Below are 17836 nucleotides of genomic sequence, written 5' to 3'. Positions count from 1 at the left end.
ATGTAATTCATGACTAGAGTAAAAGTAGGGTGATTAATCATAGATAGAGATTTGCTGGATAGCTGATCTTTTTCATGTAGAAGTGTAAAATTCTATTTGTGTCTTGCATGGAGCAGGGAATTGTATACCAAGATGAGTTGGTTAGCTGTTATTTGACTCAAATTGATGCCTAATATTCCACGTGTCAAGTGTGCTTGTTGCACTTGAAAGAGTGTGCTTGGCTAGCACTCCACTGGAGCACTGGCTTGAAATGCTTTAGAAACTTTAGTTTTAAACTACGTTAGGTTTACCTCCCAACACTCCAGCTGGGGAAGCCTGGAGCTCAGTTTGGGTTACATGCAGTGACCTAGTCAGCTTACCTGTGCTGGGTTCTGAGATGCTGCTGTCAGTGCTCCTGACGTGCCTGAGCTTACACCCAGGTCAGAAGAGCCTTGTCTGTGCCTGCTTGGAAAGCCACTGCTGTGTCTGTGCTGCAGTGTAATCCTTTTAGCTGGCTTCAGACAGCTGCCTGCTGCCCTGGTGTAGGCATGGGAGTTGGGTAACGCGGGAAGGAAAGAGCGCGTACCCTTGGTGAGTACCAGCGCTGCGTGCGGTGGCGTGCCATGCACAGCCTTCTCAGAGAATGGCTGTGGGCCAGCCTGAGAGAGCACCCTTTGGAACACTGTTCCCTCAGGCTGCACAGCTTATTCACAGAACCACCGAAGTTACATGCCCATTATTCAGGCCTTTACGCTGCAGATTAGTTGGTCATTAAACAAACAAGCCCTGCTGCCACTGAAGGTGTGCAGCAGTTCCAGTCCTGGAAGGGAATCGATAACTCATACTCTGCACGGAGAGCTGTGCTGCATCAGGATTAGGAGTGCTGCTTGGTGTTACTGCTTCCAGACTCACCAGCGAGCGGTCCTCCCATCACTGTTTGCCTGAAGGCTCCAAATGGGGGTGGTTTTGTTCTGTTTTTATTTTTAAAAAGTCTTTCTCCATCAACAGGCAGGGCCTGGAGCTGAATGGGCAAGAGACAGAGATCTGATTCTACAGAATCACAGTGTGGTTGATGCTGTCAGGGACCTCTTGGGGGTACATCCGCTTTCTCCCACTCAAGCAGGGCCACCTAACAGCAGTTGCCCAGGGCTATGCCCATGCAGCTTTTGAAGATCTCCAAGGACGGATACTCTGCTGCCTCTGGGCAACTTGATCACCCTCATGGTGAAAATTTCCATGTTTCCTGTGAGCAACAGCAATTTTACTTCAGTGTTTCAGTCTGTGTGGGATGCTGAAATGGCTCTCTGCTTCAGCTCCAGCTGAAGTTTGTGTGCAGCTTTTCCAGTTTCCTGCACAAAGAAAGATCATGAGCGTTTCTTTAACAGACTGCATTGTTTATTCCAGGCTGTGCTGAAGGAGGGGAGCTCTCTGGGACGTAGGTAGTGGTTCAACACCACACTGCTTTCGCTGATCTGGTAAGAGACATTGGTGCTAATCTTAATGGATCCACTTCCATGCTTTCACTGTGGATTTATGAGGGATACAGTTTGTGCTGAAAACTTACTGGATTCCCAAAAGACCAGAAGTATGAGACTGGCTGACTTAACGCTCAGTTAATTTCTGGCAATGTCTGCTCAGTTTAACATAACGCTTTAGATCAGAGACCCAAGAGAGCAGAACAACAGAAAATCAGCTTTCACCATCCCCAGTGTGTGATGATCAGGGTGAGGTTGAGGCAAATTACTTTTCAAGTCCCATCCTAGGGCAGAGTCCGCTGTTTGGGAAGCCTTGGCCTGTGCCTCCAGCGATTGTCATCAGCCTGGAATTTGGCATATGGGACTAACAGTTGCTTCTTGATCTTGTGAACTAAAACACTGGCACTTGTGGTGTTCACCTTTTGAGTGGGAAGTCCAAGTTTGGTCCTTCATCTGCTGTGAACTACTAGTTCCCCACACAGATCGTTTTGAAGTCACCCATAGTTGTGCTTCCTACTGAAACCCCTGGCAAAGTACTGGGGAAAAGAGGTACTTCTGCCTATTGGTTTTCTGTTAGCTCCATGTCATTGCAGGAGCAGTGTGGTAACCAGTCACCTGATGGTCTTTTTTTGCAAGAAGCTTGAAAATGAGATATTTTGTCTTTATTTACATCAGGTCTCCTTGGCTGGCATGGCATGTAGCTGCATGCCTGTTTATTCATGTAAAAGTACTAAAAAAGCTGAGAGTGAGGTATGGGTTTGGGGTTTGCTTGGGGTTTTTTTTTTTCTTCCCCTCCCTTTTTTTTTTCCGTGGAAATAATAGAAACAACACTGAAGCATTTACTTTGGACAGCAAAAGCTCTCCCTTCAAGCCTCCCCCCTGCCAAATAATCTTCATGGGCTTTGCAAACAAGAAAAACAAGCTTAATTTGGTCCAGTTCTCCCCTCAAGCAGTGCTTTCTCTCCAGAGGGGTTTAGAGTGATGCCACATGTCTCTGCTCTCCTGTGTTGCATGCACTAGTTCTTTCCCAGCTGACGTCCAAATTTGATGGAAACTCCAGATAAGAAAACTAATGGCAGATGTCAGAGGATGATGCTTGAAAAATGATGGATGATTTGAACTCTATAGTCAGGGGCCTGCGACCATGGAAAGGGAAGCAGGAGAGTATGGAGGCAAAAGTGGTTGAAATACAGTAATTCAGGGGCTGGTAAAGTAACGGTGGTACGGGGCAGGTTTCTGTGGGTAGGAGACCAACTTTCATCACCCCATGGGACAACTTGCATTGAAGATGACATCTTTCTGGATGCCAGGGCTCTTGACCACGTGGTGCAAGCTTACTGAAAAGCCAAACTTTCACTTGCTGCCACTTGGGGAAGAATTTTGCCTCTCTCCTGCCTCTCAGGGTTAATCTTTCCACATGTGTGTAAGAGGCACTTGTCAAATAGACGTAAAAGCATGGATTGTTGTGTCCCAGGTCCTACTAACAGGGAATGCTGCAAGGGAGTGACTGTGGGGTGCACTGTCTCCCTGGGTCTGCTGTCCTTCATTGTTCTGAGGCTGTGTGAAGCAGACGCTGAAGGCAGCGCAAATGCCGTGCTGGTCACCAGGGGCCGGCTGCTTAATGGAGAATTGATTCTATTTTGTTTTTGTCCCTGGCCTCCTCTGTTTCCTGCCTAAAGATGGCATTAGATTGCACTTTGATTGCTACTAATTACATGAACTTTACTGAAGACACACGTCTCTTTCCTTAGGCCGGTTTTGTGAAGTGCTGCACTTCAAACATCGAAACGCGGCCCCTGTGTTGAGTGCAAGAGATGATGGGGCTGCGTTCTCACATTCCCAGTGCCATGTGTCCTCACCAGGACTTTCCCTTTTAAAGTGTAGAAGTTACCATGTGTAACCAACACACTGCATAACGCTGCTGTGGAAGCCAGTGCTAACTACAGGGGAAGGGGATATTTAGTAAATGATTCGGATTTGGGTTCTTTTAAAACTTGATTTATCCAAACCTCAGTGGATAGCTGCGGGCTTGCTGGCTGCCAGAATGGGAACATGTTTATGCACGCCTGTACAAGGGCTGTGAAGGGGTCAGTGGAAGCGTACCCAGATGGGGACAGCAGAGCTGTGGTCATGTTGTGTGTCTGTTACCAGCAAGGGTAATGGAGGAGCAGAATTTGACCAGTTGAAGTAGATGGGCCTCTCTCGTTGTTGTGTAATAGGAAGCCTCTGTGTGACTTGGAGGGGACCAGCTCCTACCTGCCAGGCCCAGTGAGGGTGCTGGGTGCCAGGTGTCTCTTCAGGGTCAGAATTTTCCTGCCATCAGTTGTGAAACTAAACAGCCTGAGTGAAGCTGTTACCTTCCATGCTTTCCTCAGGCAGCAAGCGAGGCTTTTTGCAGGCCATTTCTTGGGAAGGAGGGTTTTTTTCCCTCCCCTTTTGGCTACATGGAGACTGGCTGAAATGCTCTGCAGCCACTGAAAGCGCTCAGGGGAACGGGGTCAGGGTGGGGGGGGACACGACTGAATCACTGAAAGGGTGACATGACAGTAGCTGGCTGTGCAGGTACGGCCCCTCTGCTGAAGGGCAGTAGTGCCTGCTGGGGCTGCTCCGTGGTGTGCTCTCTAACTAGAGGGTGTTGCATGTCAGGCGAAGACTCCTGAACAGGGAAGGCAGAGTAGAGTTGGCAGATGCTGTGGGTTGACTCTATCTGCCAGCACTTGACAGCGTGTACCCCGTACTGACTGCGTTATGGCACGAAGTGGGGTTTGGTTGTGTTTGTGGATGTGTGTGTGTGTAGTGCAGACTGTTGGTTTCATTCCTTACTGGCTCGGTGTTGGGCACAACCCCAGCAGCAGCAGAACTGGTCATCTTCCTTTGAGCGCTGTCACCAAATCTACTCAAGAGAGATGGCACTAGTGGCTCAGCCAAGGCAACACCCCATCAGCGTGTGTCGGTGAGCCTTGCTCCCTCTGCTTCGCTCCCTGTGGAGCCATGGGCACACTGTGGGTGTGCACTGCGTTGCTGCAACTGCTGGGCTGAGCCTGGCTGGCAGTGTTGAGGGCAATATCCTTGAGCACATGGGTTTGCTGCGCTGTCAGTCACTGGGACTGAGGGGGATAAAACACACGGGCACACGAATGCTTTTTTTTTTTTTTTTAAATGAATTTTTTTAAGAAACTGCATACATCAGAGACAAACAATAATTTAAATACCATGCAGTTTCAGTATGTACAAAAACTAGGACATAGAGATCCAGTTTAATTCTTTTCTGGTTATTTACATCATTTTCATACAGCCATAATCTGTTAAATTACAATACCGGAAGAGCACATGATTGACAGCCACCACACTCACTCCTATACAAAGACAAACTATATACATACACTTGGATATCAACTGGAAAATGCGACTGGTGCAGGAGTAACTGGGACACACGGGAAAGCAGGTAATGTGCCCGTCACCTCCTCTTCGTTTACAGAAGTTGTTCCAAGCTCGAGCGGACTGAACACCTGGGGAAAAAAAATCACTTGTCCCCCATTTTCTTCCCTGACTTTATCAGCCTAGTCATCTCCCATGGCTGTTTACACAAAGTGATTTTATTTGCAGGCACGCTGGGGAGCCCCCATTCATGTGGAACTATGGGTTTCCATCTGCTCATCTGTGCTGATGAGCCCAGGCTTTCACTGTGCGTGTTGCGCTCCCCCCGTGTTGGTTGGTAGTGTTTCCGTTGTACGGACGGCTCCAGAAACACCCAAGGGTGGGTTTGGTGACGAGCTGCATCGATGACAGAGTGCTGGGGTTGCCTGTTAAGCATGATGCTTTGTGTAATGGGCCCACTACAGAGTCTCAGTTAACAGAAACCTGTTGAACTCTGTGATGTTCTCTTGCCCCCTTCCTTCTCATCTGCAAAGTGGGACTGTCCAGACACCAAAGCTGACCTGAGCCCCAGCCCAGCACACTGAGCAGCCTGAATCTTCTTCAGCTCGCAAGTACCCAACCTGCATGGTATAGGGTTGGGAAAGGCCACAGCGATGACCTTCCCTGTTGGTCATAAATACATAATCTGGTCCCTGTAGCCCACTGCTGGCCAGGGGGATGGGTGGGTGGTACCACCATCGTGTTCCCTTACTGTCACTTTTTCCCCCCCCAGTCAGAATTCTTTTCTAGACATTTTGGAGTTGCTTTTCCAATCCCTGACACCTCCCCAGCCCCAGTGTTTTTCCACCTCATCTTTCCATAGGCTGGAGAACAGATGTCGCACTGCTTGCACATTTTAAGCATGAATCACCTATCAGGATTCAGCAGATTATAACCAAACTGTTTTTCTTCCTTCACTCTAGAATATTATCTCCATTATGAGCCTTGTCAATGGGTGACTGGAGTATCTGTGTTCGTTCTGTGGGTTTTTTCCCATTCCTTAAGCCTGATGGAATTTCTTTATTAGTATCATTAATCTCCTCCTAATATCAATGAACACGAGTGGTGCTAACTGCTGTGTTAACAGAGTCTTGGCAGGAATGCCATCATCATTGTCCTGCATGTAATCCAGGTTGGGGGGGAGGAAGGAATCATCACTGTTTAGGTTTGGGGTTTTTTTCCCCCACTCCCAACAGTTTGCCAGGATAGGGATGGCTTTTATAGATGAGAAAATAAGTGCTCAAAAAAACCTCCAGCACTAGCTGTTCCCCAGTCTGCTTGCAACTTCCCACGGATGCCAGAGGCAGGCATGCAAACTGAGGATGCACTGCAGCGTTCAGGTGCTGAGCGGCTGGTGAAGAATGCCTTGCCCAAGGGTGGCTTTGCAAAATACCCATCCCCAACTAAAACCAGGTGAAGCACCAGTTCTGCAACACTGTGGTGCTAAACACTTCATATGGCTTCTTTTTCCTCCTCCTCCCTTTTCAGCTGAAAGCTCTACTGGCAATGTGGGAGAAATATGGCAGCTCCTCCACGGTGGCCTGGCATCTGCTCAGCCAGGAGTTAACACCATTTTACAGAAAGAAAGGAAAAAAAAAACCAAACCCAAAAAGAAAACAAGGTAAAAAGCAGTGCTGGGTGCAGCTGCTCAGGGGACAGCGCCAATCCTGAGGTGAGCAGAGTGACAACGTGCCCAGGGGCCTGCTGTAGGCCCACCCAGCTGAGGGCAGGGTGGGTAAAGAACATCTATCCATCACCCAGGACGCTGGTGTTACATGCCCACAGGTTTACTGAGGCTGGCAGCCACTGCTGGGATCAATATGCCTGTGAGGGATGGTGCCAGGACCCAGTGTGGCACTGGGAACCCTGCATGTTCCCCTGGGGCCTCTGGCACTGACACCAGACTGACAACAGCAGCCTGCTACGCCTGCCCCTTTCCTCATTGTTTTAATCATAAATGCGGTTCCTTCCCTGGCCAGGGCCTTCCCTTTGCACTGAACCTCTAAGCTGGGGAGACCAGGGTGGGTGTGGGATCCGTACCGGGAACGTGAGGCCTTGCTGCTCTCCACAACAGCCCTGCAGCAGAGCCCTTTCCTCAGGCGTGGTGGCTGTAGGCCAAAGCCTAGTGTTCCGTTTTCTCTCTTTAAAGCTGCGCTGCCATCTTGTTACAAACGTGTCTGTATGTGGATGAACTGAAAGCCATGACCTCTGGGTTTTCATGAACACAACCCCAAAGCAGTGTGGTAGTACCTAAGTGCTCTGTCTTTGCTGCACTGAGCTGATGCCATGGCTTCCTCTACTGCTGAACTTGCATTTGAAGTGACTCTGATATGGGGGCTGTTACCTGGTCTGGGAAGCATATCATCACAGGCACGCTGCTCTAAAAACGAGGCACCAGAAACCATCTGCCTTTTACTTTCCTCTGTAGCATCCTCCAGCCTACAACAGCCTATTCTGACTTAACAGCTAGTAATCTAGTGCACTGCAAGGATGGCCCTAGCTGAGAATTAAATGCTTCTGCTTGCCTCTGATGGAGAGCAGATCTGTGAGGTATTGAGTTCTACTGCTAAGAGTACATGGAGGAGCACGTCAGCCTTCACATCAGTGTCATTCAGCAGGCTGGATGTGAGAACTACCCCATGGTCCTTTTCCTTCACTCCTGCAATGGGAGGAGGGAGTGGCAGCCTGAGAAGAGGCAGGAGTGTTGGCACTAGGCCATGCTGGCCGTTAAACGCTCGCGTGCGAGATGCTTCTCGCCCCGCAAAGGGCCTGTAAAGGGCACTGTTAGCATGGCATCAGGGGAGGTAGAGTGGGAGCACAGAAGAGGGGATAGATATGTGGAAGACACTGAGAAAGGAGAAAAATAATAAAATTCTAACAGAAATAACAACACTGTAGTTAAAAACTTTGGCCTCTGTTCAAACTGCTGAAGCGAAAGAGCTATTGTGGAAGAAAAAAGGTGTCCTGATGTAATAATCTGGAAGTTCTTTGGGCCAGAGGCCAAAAAGAACAGAGGGCCAAAACATGGCATAATAGTTTCTGGTTAGTGCTGGAACGGAATCCTAGCCAATGTTTGCCCCGGTTTGCTGGCGTTACACTAGTTATGGACCTGATTTCTGGGAGGTGCTGGCCAAAGTTCAGAAAAGCACTTACATGTGTTCAGCTTCAATTGAGCTTGTCAGACGCGTTCCTGAATGCCATGAGGCTGTTTTGCGTGCTTGCTTAGTGGTAAGCACATGCTTACGTTGGCAGGTAAACCAGGCCCAGAGCGACCAGCTCTCTGAGCGTTACTTGGTCAGTTTGTGTGTTAAACTACTATAATAAAAATAAATTAGAACCAAACCAGAAGGCCCCTGGATTGCTGTCCTTACACTGTGGGTACTGGTGTCAAGTCCCACCATCCGTACCAGTGCACCAGGCTCCTTTTGTTAGGCCAGGGAACAAGATCTGTCGTGCTTTGCTCAGAATGACTTCAGGATCAGTTTGTGAACCTCCCAATACAGAGAGGGTAGATACCCCCATCGACCCCCCCCCCAGTCCCTCTTGTCATGTGTCCCTCTGCAGAGTGGGTGGGAATCCTGGCCTGTCTCGCTGCCGGGCACGCGTCGCTCTCACACAATCACGAGGTTTGGGTGTGAAAACAAACTACAAGCTGAGCGAATGCCATGCAGTGACCATGAAGAGATGGGGTTTACTTGCTTGTCCTCACCATTCTTGTAGCCTACTGCTGATGGGTTTCCAGCTGGGCTTAGAGAGATGAAAAACAGTCACTAGAACTGAATCAGCCTTCAGCAGGGTTTCTTGTTCTTCACAGGCAATGCCCTTCTCTGCTTGGGAGCCGAACAGTGCCTGGTAACTGACCAAAACCTACTCCAGGGAAAGAGATTCAGAGATGGGCTGGCCCATTGAGGCGTTTTGCTCCTTCACCATCCTTGTAAGGTGCTCGCAGCCTGAAAGGAGTGTTTGGTATAAGTAAGTGCTTTAGTGCCGTAGGTGCCGGTCTTTTGGGGACTTCACCCAGGCCAGTGATTCCCTGAAGACCATCTCAGGGCTCTCTTGAATTGATGATGGAGGCTCGTCAGGATGCCTGAAGATGAAATGGATGCACCACCAGCTGGACTTGAGCATGTATGGCAAATCCACATGCCAGGAAAGCCTTATACATAGATGCCAAGTCTTGGCACAATTCCCACCAGGGGTATTTTCTGTTATTGAAGCTTGAACCAGCAGGTCTGATGATGCTGCAGTACCCATCACATGTAAATACAATTTTCCTCTTTTTTTAATATTTATTTTTCTACACTTTTTTTTTGTTGTTGTTGTTTTTTTTTTAAAAAGGCAGTTCAGAAGATTTACATTGTACGTAACGGGAAAGTGAATAATACCAGCACTTATGGTTCCTTTTAGTTATGTTTTGAAGACGGCATAGTAGTCAGGTAGAAATGAACTGCTACGGTCTATGAAACCTAAAACCCGATGCAGGGAGGGGAAAAAAGAAAGAGAAAAAATAGTAAGATAATATCCTCACATACATATTGTACAATTAAAAAAATTGGAGAACAAATTGCTACAGTGACACAATTAGGCAACTTGATTCCTGCAGCACTGAGGGCAGCCTGCAGGCACCGTGGACCCAGAACAAGACGACACCCTTCCTTGGTTCTTGCCAGGCTCACACTTCATAGGCATAAGCTGTTTGCACCAAAATCTCCCAAAGGCACTAAGCTGCTTTGGGTCCATCCTCTCAGATGCCTGAGCGAGTTACTCCAGATCAGGAGTAGGCCTCTTTCACACCACACCGTGCCTGATGCCACAAAAAAAATGTCTGGTTTAGACAGTCATTATGCTCTTCAGCCAGAAAGATCTGCTACAGTTCATGTATGATAATTTCTTCATGTCTGAGGCTAAAAAGACAAGTAGAGTTAAAATGTCCACCAGCCTTTCCACAAGTGCAGCAGGTGTTGGGAAGCCTGGGTTTGTCAGCTCTGCAAAGATGTCCTTTTTTTCATATTTATTTTATTAAAAAAGCTTTGATTTTTTTTTCTCATTCTACCAGGAATTAATTAATGTGTCCCACTAGTAAAGCAGCACTCTCGTTCTTCGCTCAGCTCATGCCACTGCTGCTTCATGACATGAATAGCTCATTACTTTGCTAATGATTTTATAATGGTGATTTATCTAAGTTTGTTTAAGGGAATTACTTTATTTTTGTTTAAGCGTGCTTCCTTCAAGTGCCTGTTTCCTGAAGCCACTTGTCTAACTAGCAAGTCCTGCTGAACGTCAGACAAACCCTTGCCTATATCAGTGAGTGTGCCTGGCCCAGCCTTAGGGAGTCAAAGCCACTCGGTGGTGGCTTTCAAAGCCAAGCTGAGTCACTTCAGAGGGTCACTGCTCACCCCAGCACTGGAAAAGAAGACAAAATACTGCCCAGAGACCTGAGAAAGCCAAGTAGCCGGAGAGGCTTCTGGAAAACTAAACCTGTTTCTGTGATTATGGGATGCTAAAGGCCTCATGGAAATCAAGGGAGCTCTCAGTGCTGCTCCACTCCTTCCAGCACCACCTTTAAAACAGCCTCTTCCTTTCTAAATTTGTTACTGCTCTCCTGGAGGAGCAAGCCAAATGTCCATCAAAGGCTCAGCCACCAGGATCAACAGATCTAGGCCAACTGTACACCCTAAAGCTTCCTCCAGACCTCGTGGCTCAAAGGCAGCTGGCTTGTCTCTGCCAGCACTCTATTACAAACCCCAGTGCACCCATCCTAGTGCACACGTGGAAGTAGAAGGGAGATCGTTTCTGCAAGGGAACATGCATAATACATGCGGTGAGTTTTAATATAATTATTAATTTATAGGCATAAAAATCCCCTAATACAAAATTAATTTTGCCTTAAGCTTTTCTGTATTTTTCTTAAAAGTATTAACTGCATTTTTCATGAGCACCTCGCTGATGAACGCGTTAATACAGGGGCAGCTCCGGTTTTGCACCAGCTCTCACTCTCACTTGTCTTCAATACCTGACGCCCGCCTGTAATGCCTGACAGAGGGTGTGGGCTAAGGCTGCTTTGCAAAGGCCTGGCTCCAGCTGAAACACCCAGAGATCTGCTTGGTGTCAAAGCCAGGGCAGGCTCAGGCTGTGTGAGGGAACGTGCCCTGACCTCCCAGCTCGCCTTGGCCTGTAGCCCGTCAGAAAGGAGGGTTGTGAGTTTGGAGTCACCAGGTAATTCATTCAGTCTCTACCTTTTTAAGTAAAAAAAGCCAGCCTAAAAGTGTGACAACAAGTGCCACTGTCATCATAATGCTGACCTCGCTACTTCCCCACCGCATGGCCTACAGCGGGATGCAGAGGGCAGGACTGAGAGATCCACGTGTGGGACGAGCGCAGCGTGGCACAGCCGTACGCTCAGCAGGGTTTGAGTGCACACTCATTCATACCTTGCTCTGTACCGGCTCTGCCAGAGTTCCCTGTCCCCCTTCAGACACCAACACCGTTTACCTTTGATGTCAGAAGAACAGACACTCAGCAAGAGCATGGGGATTTAAAAGAAGGAAACCAGAGGAGGCTACACATTCCTAAACAGATGGCGCATGTCCACATGCCTCCACGTAACAAGGCAGCACGAGTTTGTCTCTGCGAGTTTCTTTTACAGCCTGTAATTCTAAATGTTGTTCAGACCTCATGGTGTGTTCAATGGGGGTCGGAGAAACAGCTGCTGGGTTGGGTTTGTTTGGGGTTTTTTGGGGAAAACAACAGTATTTATTGACAGTCTTAAAAAATTAATCTCATCTTACCTTGTTAGATGCCTACTTAATTCATGAACTTCCATTTCAGTGCTTTTAAATTCATTAAGCTCCTTTCGAATGGCTGCCTGCAAAGGACAAATAAACTCATAAATGCATAAATGGGAGAGATCAAAAGAAGTTCTCTTTGCTCTCAAAACAGTATATTAAAAGCCAAGCAGATAGATATCATTATCAGAGAGAGAGAGAAACATAAAAAAGACTTTAAAATGTGAAAATGAACAGAGATAAACATGTTCTAAATCACATAATGGGAAGAGATAAATGCTTCACATAACAGGGAGAGAGAAATGCTTCAGTGGAATGGCTCAATTTGAAAACATCTTGTACACACCACAGACACAGAGCCTGATTCCGCCTTGCTGTGTAAACGCTTTCATGTGCAGAATCCAAATTAGCATAATCAAAGGAAAAAGAAAGTGCACCAGATTTTCTTAAATGCTGCGATCTCTTCCAAAGCTGCTCTGCGAGTAAACTGGGCCTGGATCCTACCAGACTTACGTTGGAGGTGTCTCTTGCCTTTATGCAAGCCTGAATTTCCTTGGGTGAAGTTATCTGAAGTGGTTGAGCTTACCTGGGAGGGAATGAGGGATGCCTGGCTCCCTGCCCTCCTCTCTGCCTCGGGCTCTGCCCCTTTGCCCTCCTCCTCCCTTCTGATCCAGATATGCCATTTACTGACTGGATTCTAGGCACTAATCCAGCAGAGAACTATCCACAGGAGACCCACTTACCTACAGCCCCTGTGGTTTCTCCATGAGGGAAAAGAAAACCGGGCAGAAATAGAACAACAAAAATAAAAAAAAGAGAAAGGATGACACAGGGGGAGTCAGCTTCATGTTGGAGAGGGTGCTCAGCAGAACTGGCTCAAGTCCTGAGCCCCAAAATCAAGACTCCTGACAGCCCTGTGATACTGGTAGCTGGGTTTCACTGTGAACTTACAGAGAGGTAGTGCAAGGTGGCTGCTGCAGCCAAACGCTCCCATGGCCCAAGGTGTGTGCCACTGCCTTTCCCTCAGATGGTGAAACGTGCAGTGGTACTTGCATCTGCCAGGATTTTTTCTCAATGGAGGGAATGTAAACTAGGGCAAACAGCAGGGCTTCTGCAATGGCCACCGATCCAGTCACCAACTACCTGTGCCTTAACAAGCCATGACAGACTTTGCGAGTGCCACCCACAGAAAAATGCTCTTTCTGCACAGCTTTGTGCCTGTATTTACCTCAGAAATGTCTGTCAGGCTCTGCCTTCATCCATCAGGACAGAGCGATGGCTTTGCAGCAGCTCAAGGGCCTACCTTCAGCAGACCAATTTGCTGCTTAAGTGACTGTGAAGGAGCCGCGCGGGCTGCCGACTCCCACAAGGTCTGAAATCTATTCCTCCCCACATCCCTCATCTCTTGGAGAGCTTCAGAAGTGCCCTTTTTACTCCTGTAACAGCCAGACCCGGTAAAGATGAAGTGAGGCCTACCCGCAGCTCCCTACACCCAGCGCACGACACAAGATTTACTGACAAGCAGAAAAGGCCATTACTAAAATTTGTCTTTGCAATAAATCTACTCTGGGCTGACCAATGAAGATGGTTATTGAATCAAAGCTCCGGAAGAAAATAATCTATTCTAGGATGTTGCAGCTTTGTCAGGTGTTTTAGATTTGCTTCCCATTTGCCTGGCTATTTTTTTTCCAACAGTAGACATCCTGGTGGGAAAAAGCAGGTCACCCGAATGGCAGAAATCAGAGTATCACCTGTATGATGTGCCAACCTCAAAAGATAACGCATCACCTGCTTCTTTATGCTATTCATATTAGAATGACAAAACATTTCTGCTTCTCCAGCTTTGCTTAGAAAAGGTTCATCTGGAGAACTTAAGCTGTTTGCATATTGGCTTTGCATGCGTGTTATAAAAAACTGACCTCAAAGTACTTTGCCTTAAAATACTTTACCAGGCTACATTTCACAGTGGTATTTAATACTTGGGTTTTTTTATCAGATCTTCTTCTTTCCCAGCTGAAGTATCTCCATACCTTTCATCCCAGACAGGGATCTCTCAAAGGCTGCAGAACCTGTCAGAGATTTATTCCCTCCCTCATCTACCAATTGGGAGAATAAGTTCTTGCCCAACATGGTGAGGCAAAATGGGAAAATCTAATTTAATCCAGTGTATTATGGTCTTTGGGCAGTCCAGAGGAAGTTGGGAAGTTTTTTTCATATCACTTTATGCTATATTAATTTAACTATGGCTAAACTGAAGAAGTCCTTTACCAAGGAGAAGACCAGTGGTCACAAAACTATACAAGTCTTTTGGTTTAAATTATACAAGAACAACAGGCCACCCTTTCCTCTGTGAATAAAACCAAAAGGACCATAAATGAGCGGCATGGCCAGCAATCCTGCCCCTGTGTCTAAGCACTGTACATCAAAATCTCCATCGCTGCATGAGTCGCACAGCAAAGAAACAGTTGGGTACCTGAGTCTTACACGAGCACTGTGGCGCAACTAACGCATGGGAGTCACTCATCAGCCTCACAGTCCTCTTTTCTCACAGTAGCCATGAAATGTTATTCTACCTGAGGCACTGTTAAGACCCTCAGGATATCACTGCTACCATTTTCCAGCAATCTAACGCCTCTGCTAAAGAGATCCCTTAGTGAAGGTCCCCGGGGTGCTCAGAGCGCACTCAATACCAAGCACACAGCTTTTCTTCACCTGCAGAGCTCAGTGCAGTTTCAGTTTAGGGCTTAAAATACTCAGTGGAACGAGGCAGAAATGGTGAGCAAACACCCCTGTCATAACACACTGCAGAGAAGCTACCTGGCTCAGCGGGAGGTGCTTTTGCCAATTATTTGACCTACCTGCTGCCATTTTTGCACCGAGGGCTGCTCTGTCCTGGCACAGCAATTCTGGCAAGTGCTGCTGTCACACTGCTCTGCCTGGCCACGTGGGAGCTCTCAGCTGGCAGCATTGTGTGGCGAGACCAAACCCAATAAACAAGTAACAGGGTTCCAGACCTTTCCTCTAAGGGCTTGGTGTTCTGCCCTCTCTGTTGAAGTGGCACAGTGCCGCTGGGCTCGCGCCTGGTGGCTCTGCAACTAGGAGCCTTAGAGGAGCCTGTTCCCAACAAACCTTGTGAACAGGAAGAAGCCAGAGGTAGGTTGGGAAGGGAACTCGAGGGGGAGGTTGGCCATGGGACCTGTGGGACCCATGATTTGCTCCAGCTGTTCAGCTCACAGCTTGCCCGATGTTGCTCCACTTACTTTGTCAGCAGCTGTGAGCCGTGTCCAAGGTTTGTCCGCCCTCCTGTCGTAGTCCTGCGCGTCTGCCACTTCTACGTAGTCACTGAAGCGGATCAGGATCTTCCTCTCACGTAGCTCTTCTACTGTGGGCCTTTGACTCAGCTGCAGGGTTGAGGAAGGAGTGGAAAGAGACATCAGGACTTCACCTCCTCCCCGCAGAGTGTTGGCTGGGAATTTATTTTCTAGAACCATCTTTCTGATAATAAGAGGGTTCAAACATTGCAACATACTGTTGCTTTTATTGACCTTTCACTGAATTGCTACTTGGGAGATAACCTCTTGTTACAACACCTTGAATATCACACCCCCCCCACCCCCCCACCCCTTGCTGCCAGAACACTGCAGCTTGGGAAGCAGCTGTGGCTGGAGACCCCAATTCCTGGGGTTGATTGCCCCTGGCAGAAATAAGACATAATGTGGGGAAGCCTCAGGAAGTCTCAGGAAGAGATGGACCACAGAACAACTCTAAACCTGCCTGCACAGGCGGTACGCCCCCCAGCCTTGAGCTGCTGGGTGTGTGCACGGGAAGAGTCCAGCAAAGGCACCGACTGGCTCCTGCCCTGAATTATGTGTGGAAGGTGACAAATGGCTTTCCTTGCCATTTTGATATTCTGTAGACTTGTCCTTCCCTCCAGAAGAGGCAGGCAGGGTGGTGGTGACTACCGCTCATTGAACTTTTCACTGTGTGCTGCAGCTCAATTTTGTGCCACAGTGTATTTCACAGTTTGCACTGCATACTACAGACCCAGAGAGAAAAACTGCAGGGGTGGACTGTATTGTGTCAAGAAAGCATCTCCATTGTCCCAAAGCATTTCTTTCACATTCCACAGCAGGATGAGCAGCTGTGGTCAAAACTCTCCCCTCAGACTAGAGCCAGTACACTGCTATGCCCTGGCTTAGGACAGCCAGCACCAGTGTTGTTAGCAGCTCCTGTGAGCCCATCGTCATTTTAGGGTAAATTACAACATTTAATAGGGGAAAAACCCCTTGCTGGCTTGAAAAAGAGCAACTCTGAAACTACTGCACAGATCTGAAACTTAGATGGTTTTTCTCACACCCACCTTCTATGGGAGGCACAAAGCCTCCTGGGGTGAGCTTCTCTGCCCATGTTTGTCATGCAACATTTAGAACTTCCAAGAGTTTTCCAAGAAAAGCCCCAATTTGTTTATATAACCACTTTCAGGCCAGCTGTGCTCAGATCAGCCAAAGAGCATGTATGCAGCAAGGGGAGCGAGAAGGGTGGCTCTGAGCTCAGACTACAGCTTTTGGGGATGTTGCTTTTAGGGACCAAAAAGCCTATGCAGCAGGCCTAACCTTTTTGGTTTGGCTGGATTAGAAAACAGGACAAACGTGCCTGTGGGCTAGAGCACCCTGTCAGGAAAGCCAGAGGGCACAATATGGTAGATCAAAACACGTATAGATTTAAAAATTACTATTATATTTTTTAACTAACTTGGGCAAAAGAGAATTGCCTCTTCAGCCCACAGCCCCCATTCCTCTGCCCAGGAGACCTGCAAGCCAAATGGATGCTGCAATTAGTATATGGACTTTGTACCACAAGCAAGCAAACCCGGCTGTGATACCATGCTTGGGCGTAGGATCACAGTTAGTGAGGCCCCTCTCTGTCCTACAGCTCATCTTGAGTGTGACTTCCATTTGCTAGGCCTGTCTAGCAGCCCTAGCACTATGAGCTGCCTTATTACTCAGGCAGCGCGGCAGCCTTTCAGTTACCTGACGTGTAAGCCCTGGCTGTGGGAATAAAGAAGCTGTGTGCTGACACATTGTTATGACTACCCCAAAAAATTTCAAAGATAAGGGTGAGACTCCGTCTTTGGGAAGTGCTAAACTTTGCACCAACTGCTTCTTCTCTCACAACCGCAGGAATTAGGGACGAATCACCAGTATTACCTGTACATTTCGCAGCTTTTATCATTTTAGGATGTAGCCTAGAAGTTGCTGCAAATTAGGATGGAATTTAAAAAAAATAAAATGTCTTATTACATGGACTATGGCACCAACAAAATATGAAATCCTGTGAATTAAATTCTGTGTTTGGGAATGGCTGTGAGGGAAGCAGGAGCTCCTATAAGCTTTCCAAGCTGGAAGAGGACTTTCACAAAATCACTGGCTCATGAGTCACAGCTTCTGTCAGCTTTTGACATTATGAAGGAGAAGGAGGTGCCTGTTAATAGACTGAAACACCCAGGCTGATGTCTAGGTGGTGTCAAGAGCACAGGAGTCCCAAAAGCCACAGAGGCAGCGGTGCTTTTGCCAGCAATGTGAATTCACTGCTGGCATTTACCTCAACGCTGCGCTGGGTCTGAAACAGCTAATTTGGCTTCCTCGATGTGCTGGGTGAAGGATAAAATGAAAGAAATGACAGTAAATGTTAAGGGCCACATGATGAGACAAATCTGAGGTATGTTCTCATGTTTGCAAGTGCCCAAAAAACCCAAATCAGGTACATCACCCACACATTTTACAGCACTGAGACTCACTGTAACCCTTCAGTGGGTGTGAAGAGCAGTGCACCGAGTTATATATGCATGAAGAAAATGTCAAGGGCATAAGCCAATTATGAAACTTTGGTGTTAACACACACTTTTCATTCTTAGTTGACACCTGACTAAAAGGGTGTTCTTCTCTTCCTCTGAAGTCGTACAATTATTACTGTGTGTCCTCTTCAGACGCCCTGCCTTTGCTTCAGAAACCTACAGCCAGTGCCATTCCAGGTACTTCACCCTGAGAGCAGTGGGAGCAAGCGAAGCAGAGGGACCGAGCATCCAGCTCAAGGTGACCCAGGAGGCCCGGGGCAGAGCTATGAGCAGAGAAAAGACGCGCTGACTCTCGTGCCAGTGCTCTGGCTGGGAAAGGGAGTCCT

At 47.8% G+C, this 17836-nt stretch overlaps 1 protein-coding gene across 1 annotated transcript in view; it reads right to left on the bottom strand.

The window, feature by feature from the left end:
- Positions 1-8930: 8930 nt before the first annotated feature.
- Positions 8931-17836, bottom strand: part of PHACTR1 (phosphatase and actin regulator 1) — a gene marked incomplete at both ends in the record, with an annotated part of 303902 nt that continues 294996 nt past the window's right edge. The window contains 3 exons of the mRNA XM_084280171.1: positions 8931-9337; positions 11660-11736; positions 14917-15057. Coding sequence (XP_084136297.1) covers positions 9322-9337; positions 11660-11736; positions 14917-15057 — 234 coding nt within the window. The remainder of the gene's footprint in view (positions 9338-11659; positions 11737-14916; positions 15058-17836) is intronic.

This window comes from Gallinula chloropus (assembly GCF_964237585.1).
Source record: "Gallinula chloropus genome assembly, chromosome: 2".
Classification (NCBI taxonomy): domain Eukaryota; kingdom Metazoa; phylum Chordata; class Aves; order Gruiformes; family Rallidae; genus Gallinula; species Gallinula chloropus.
This window is presented reverse-complemented; position numbering and strand designations above follow the sequence as displayed.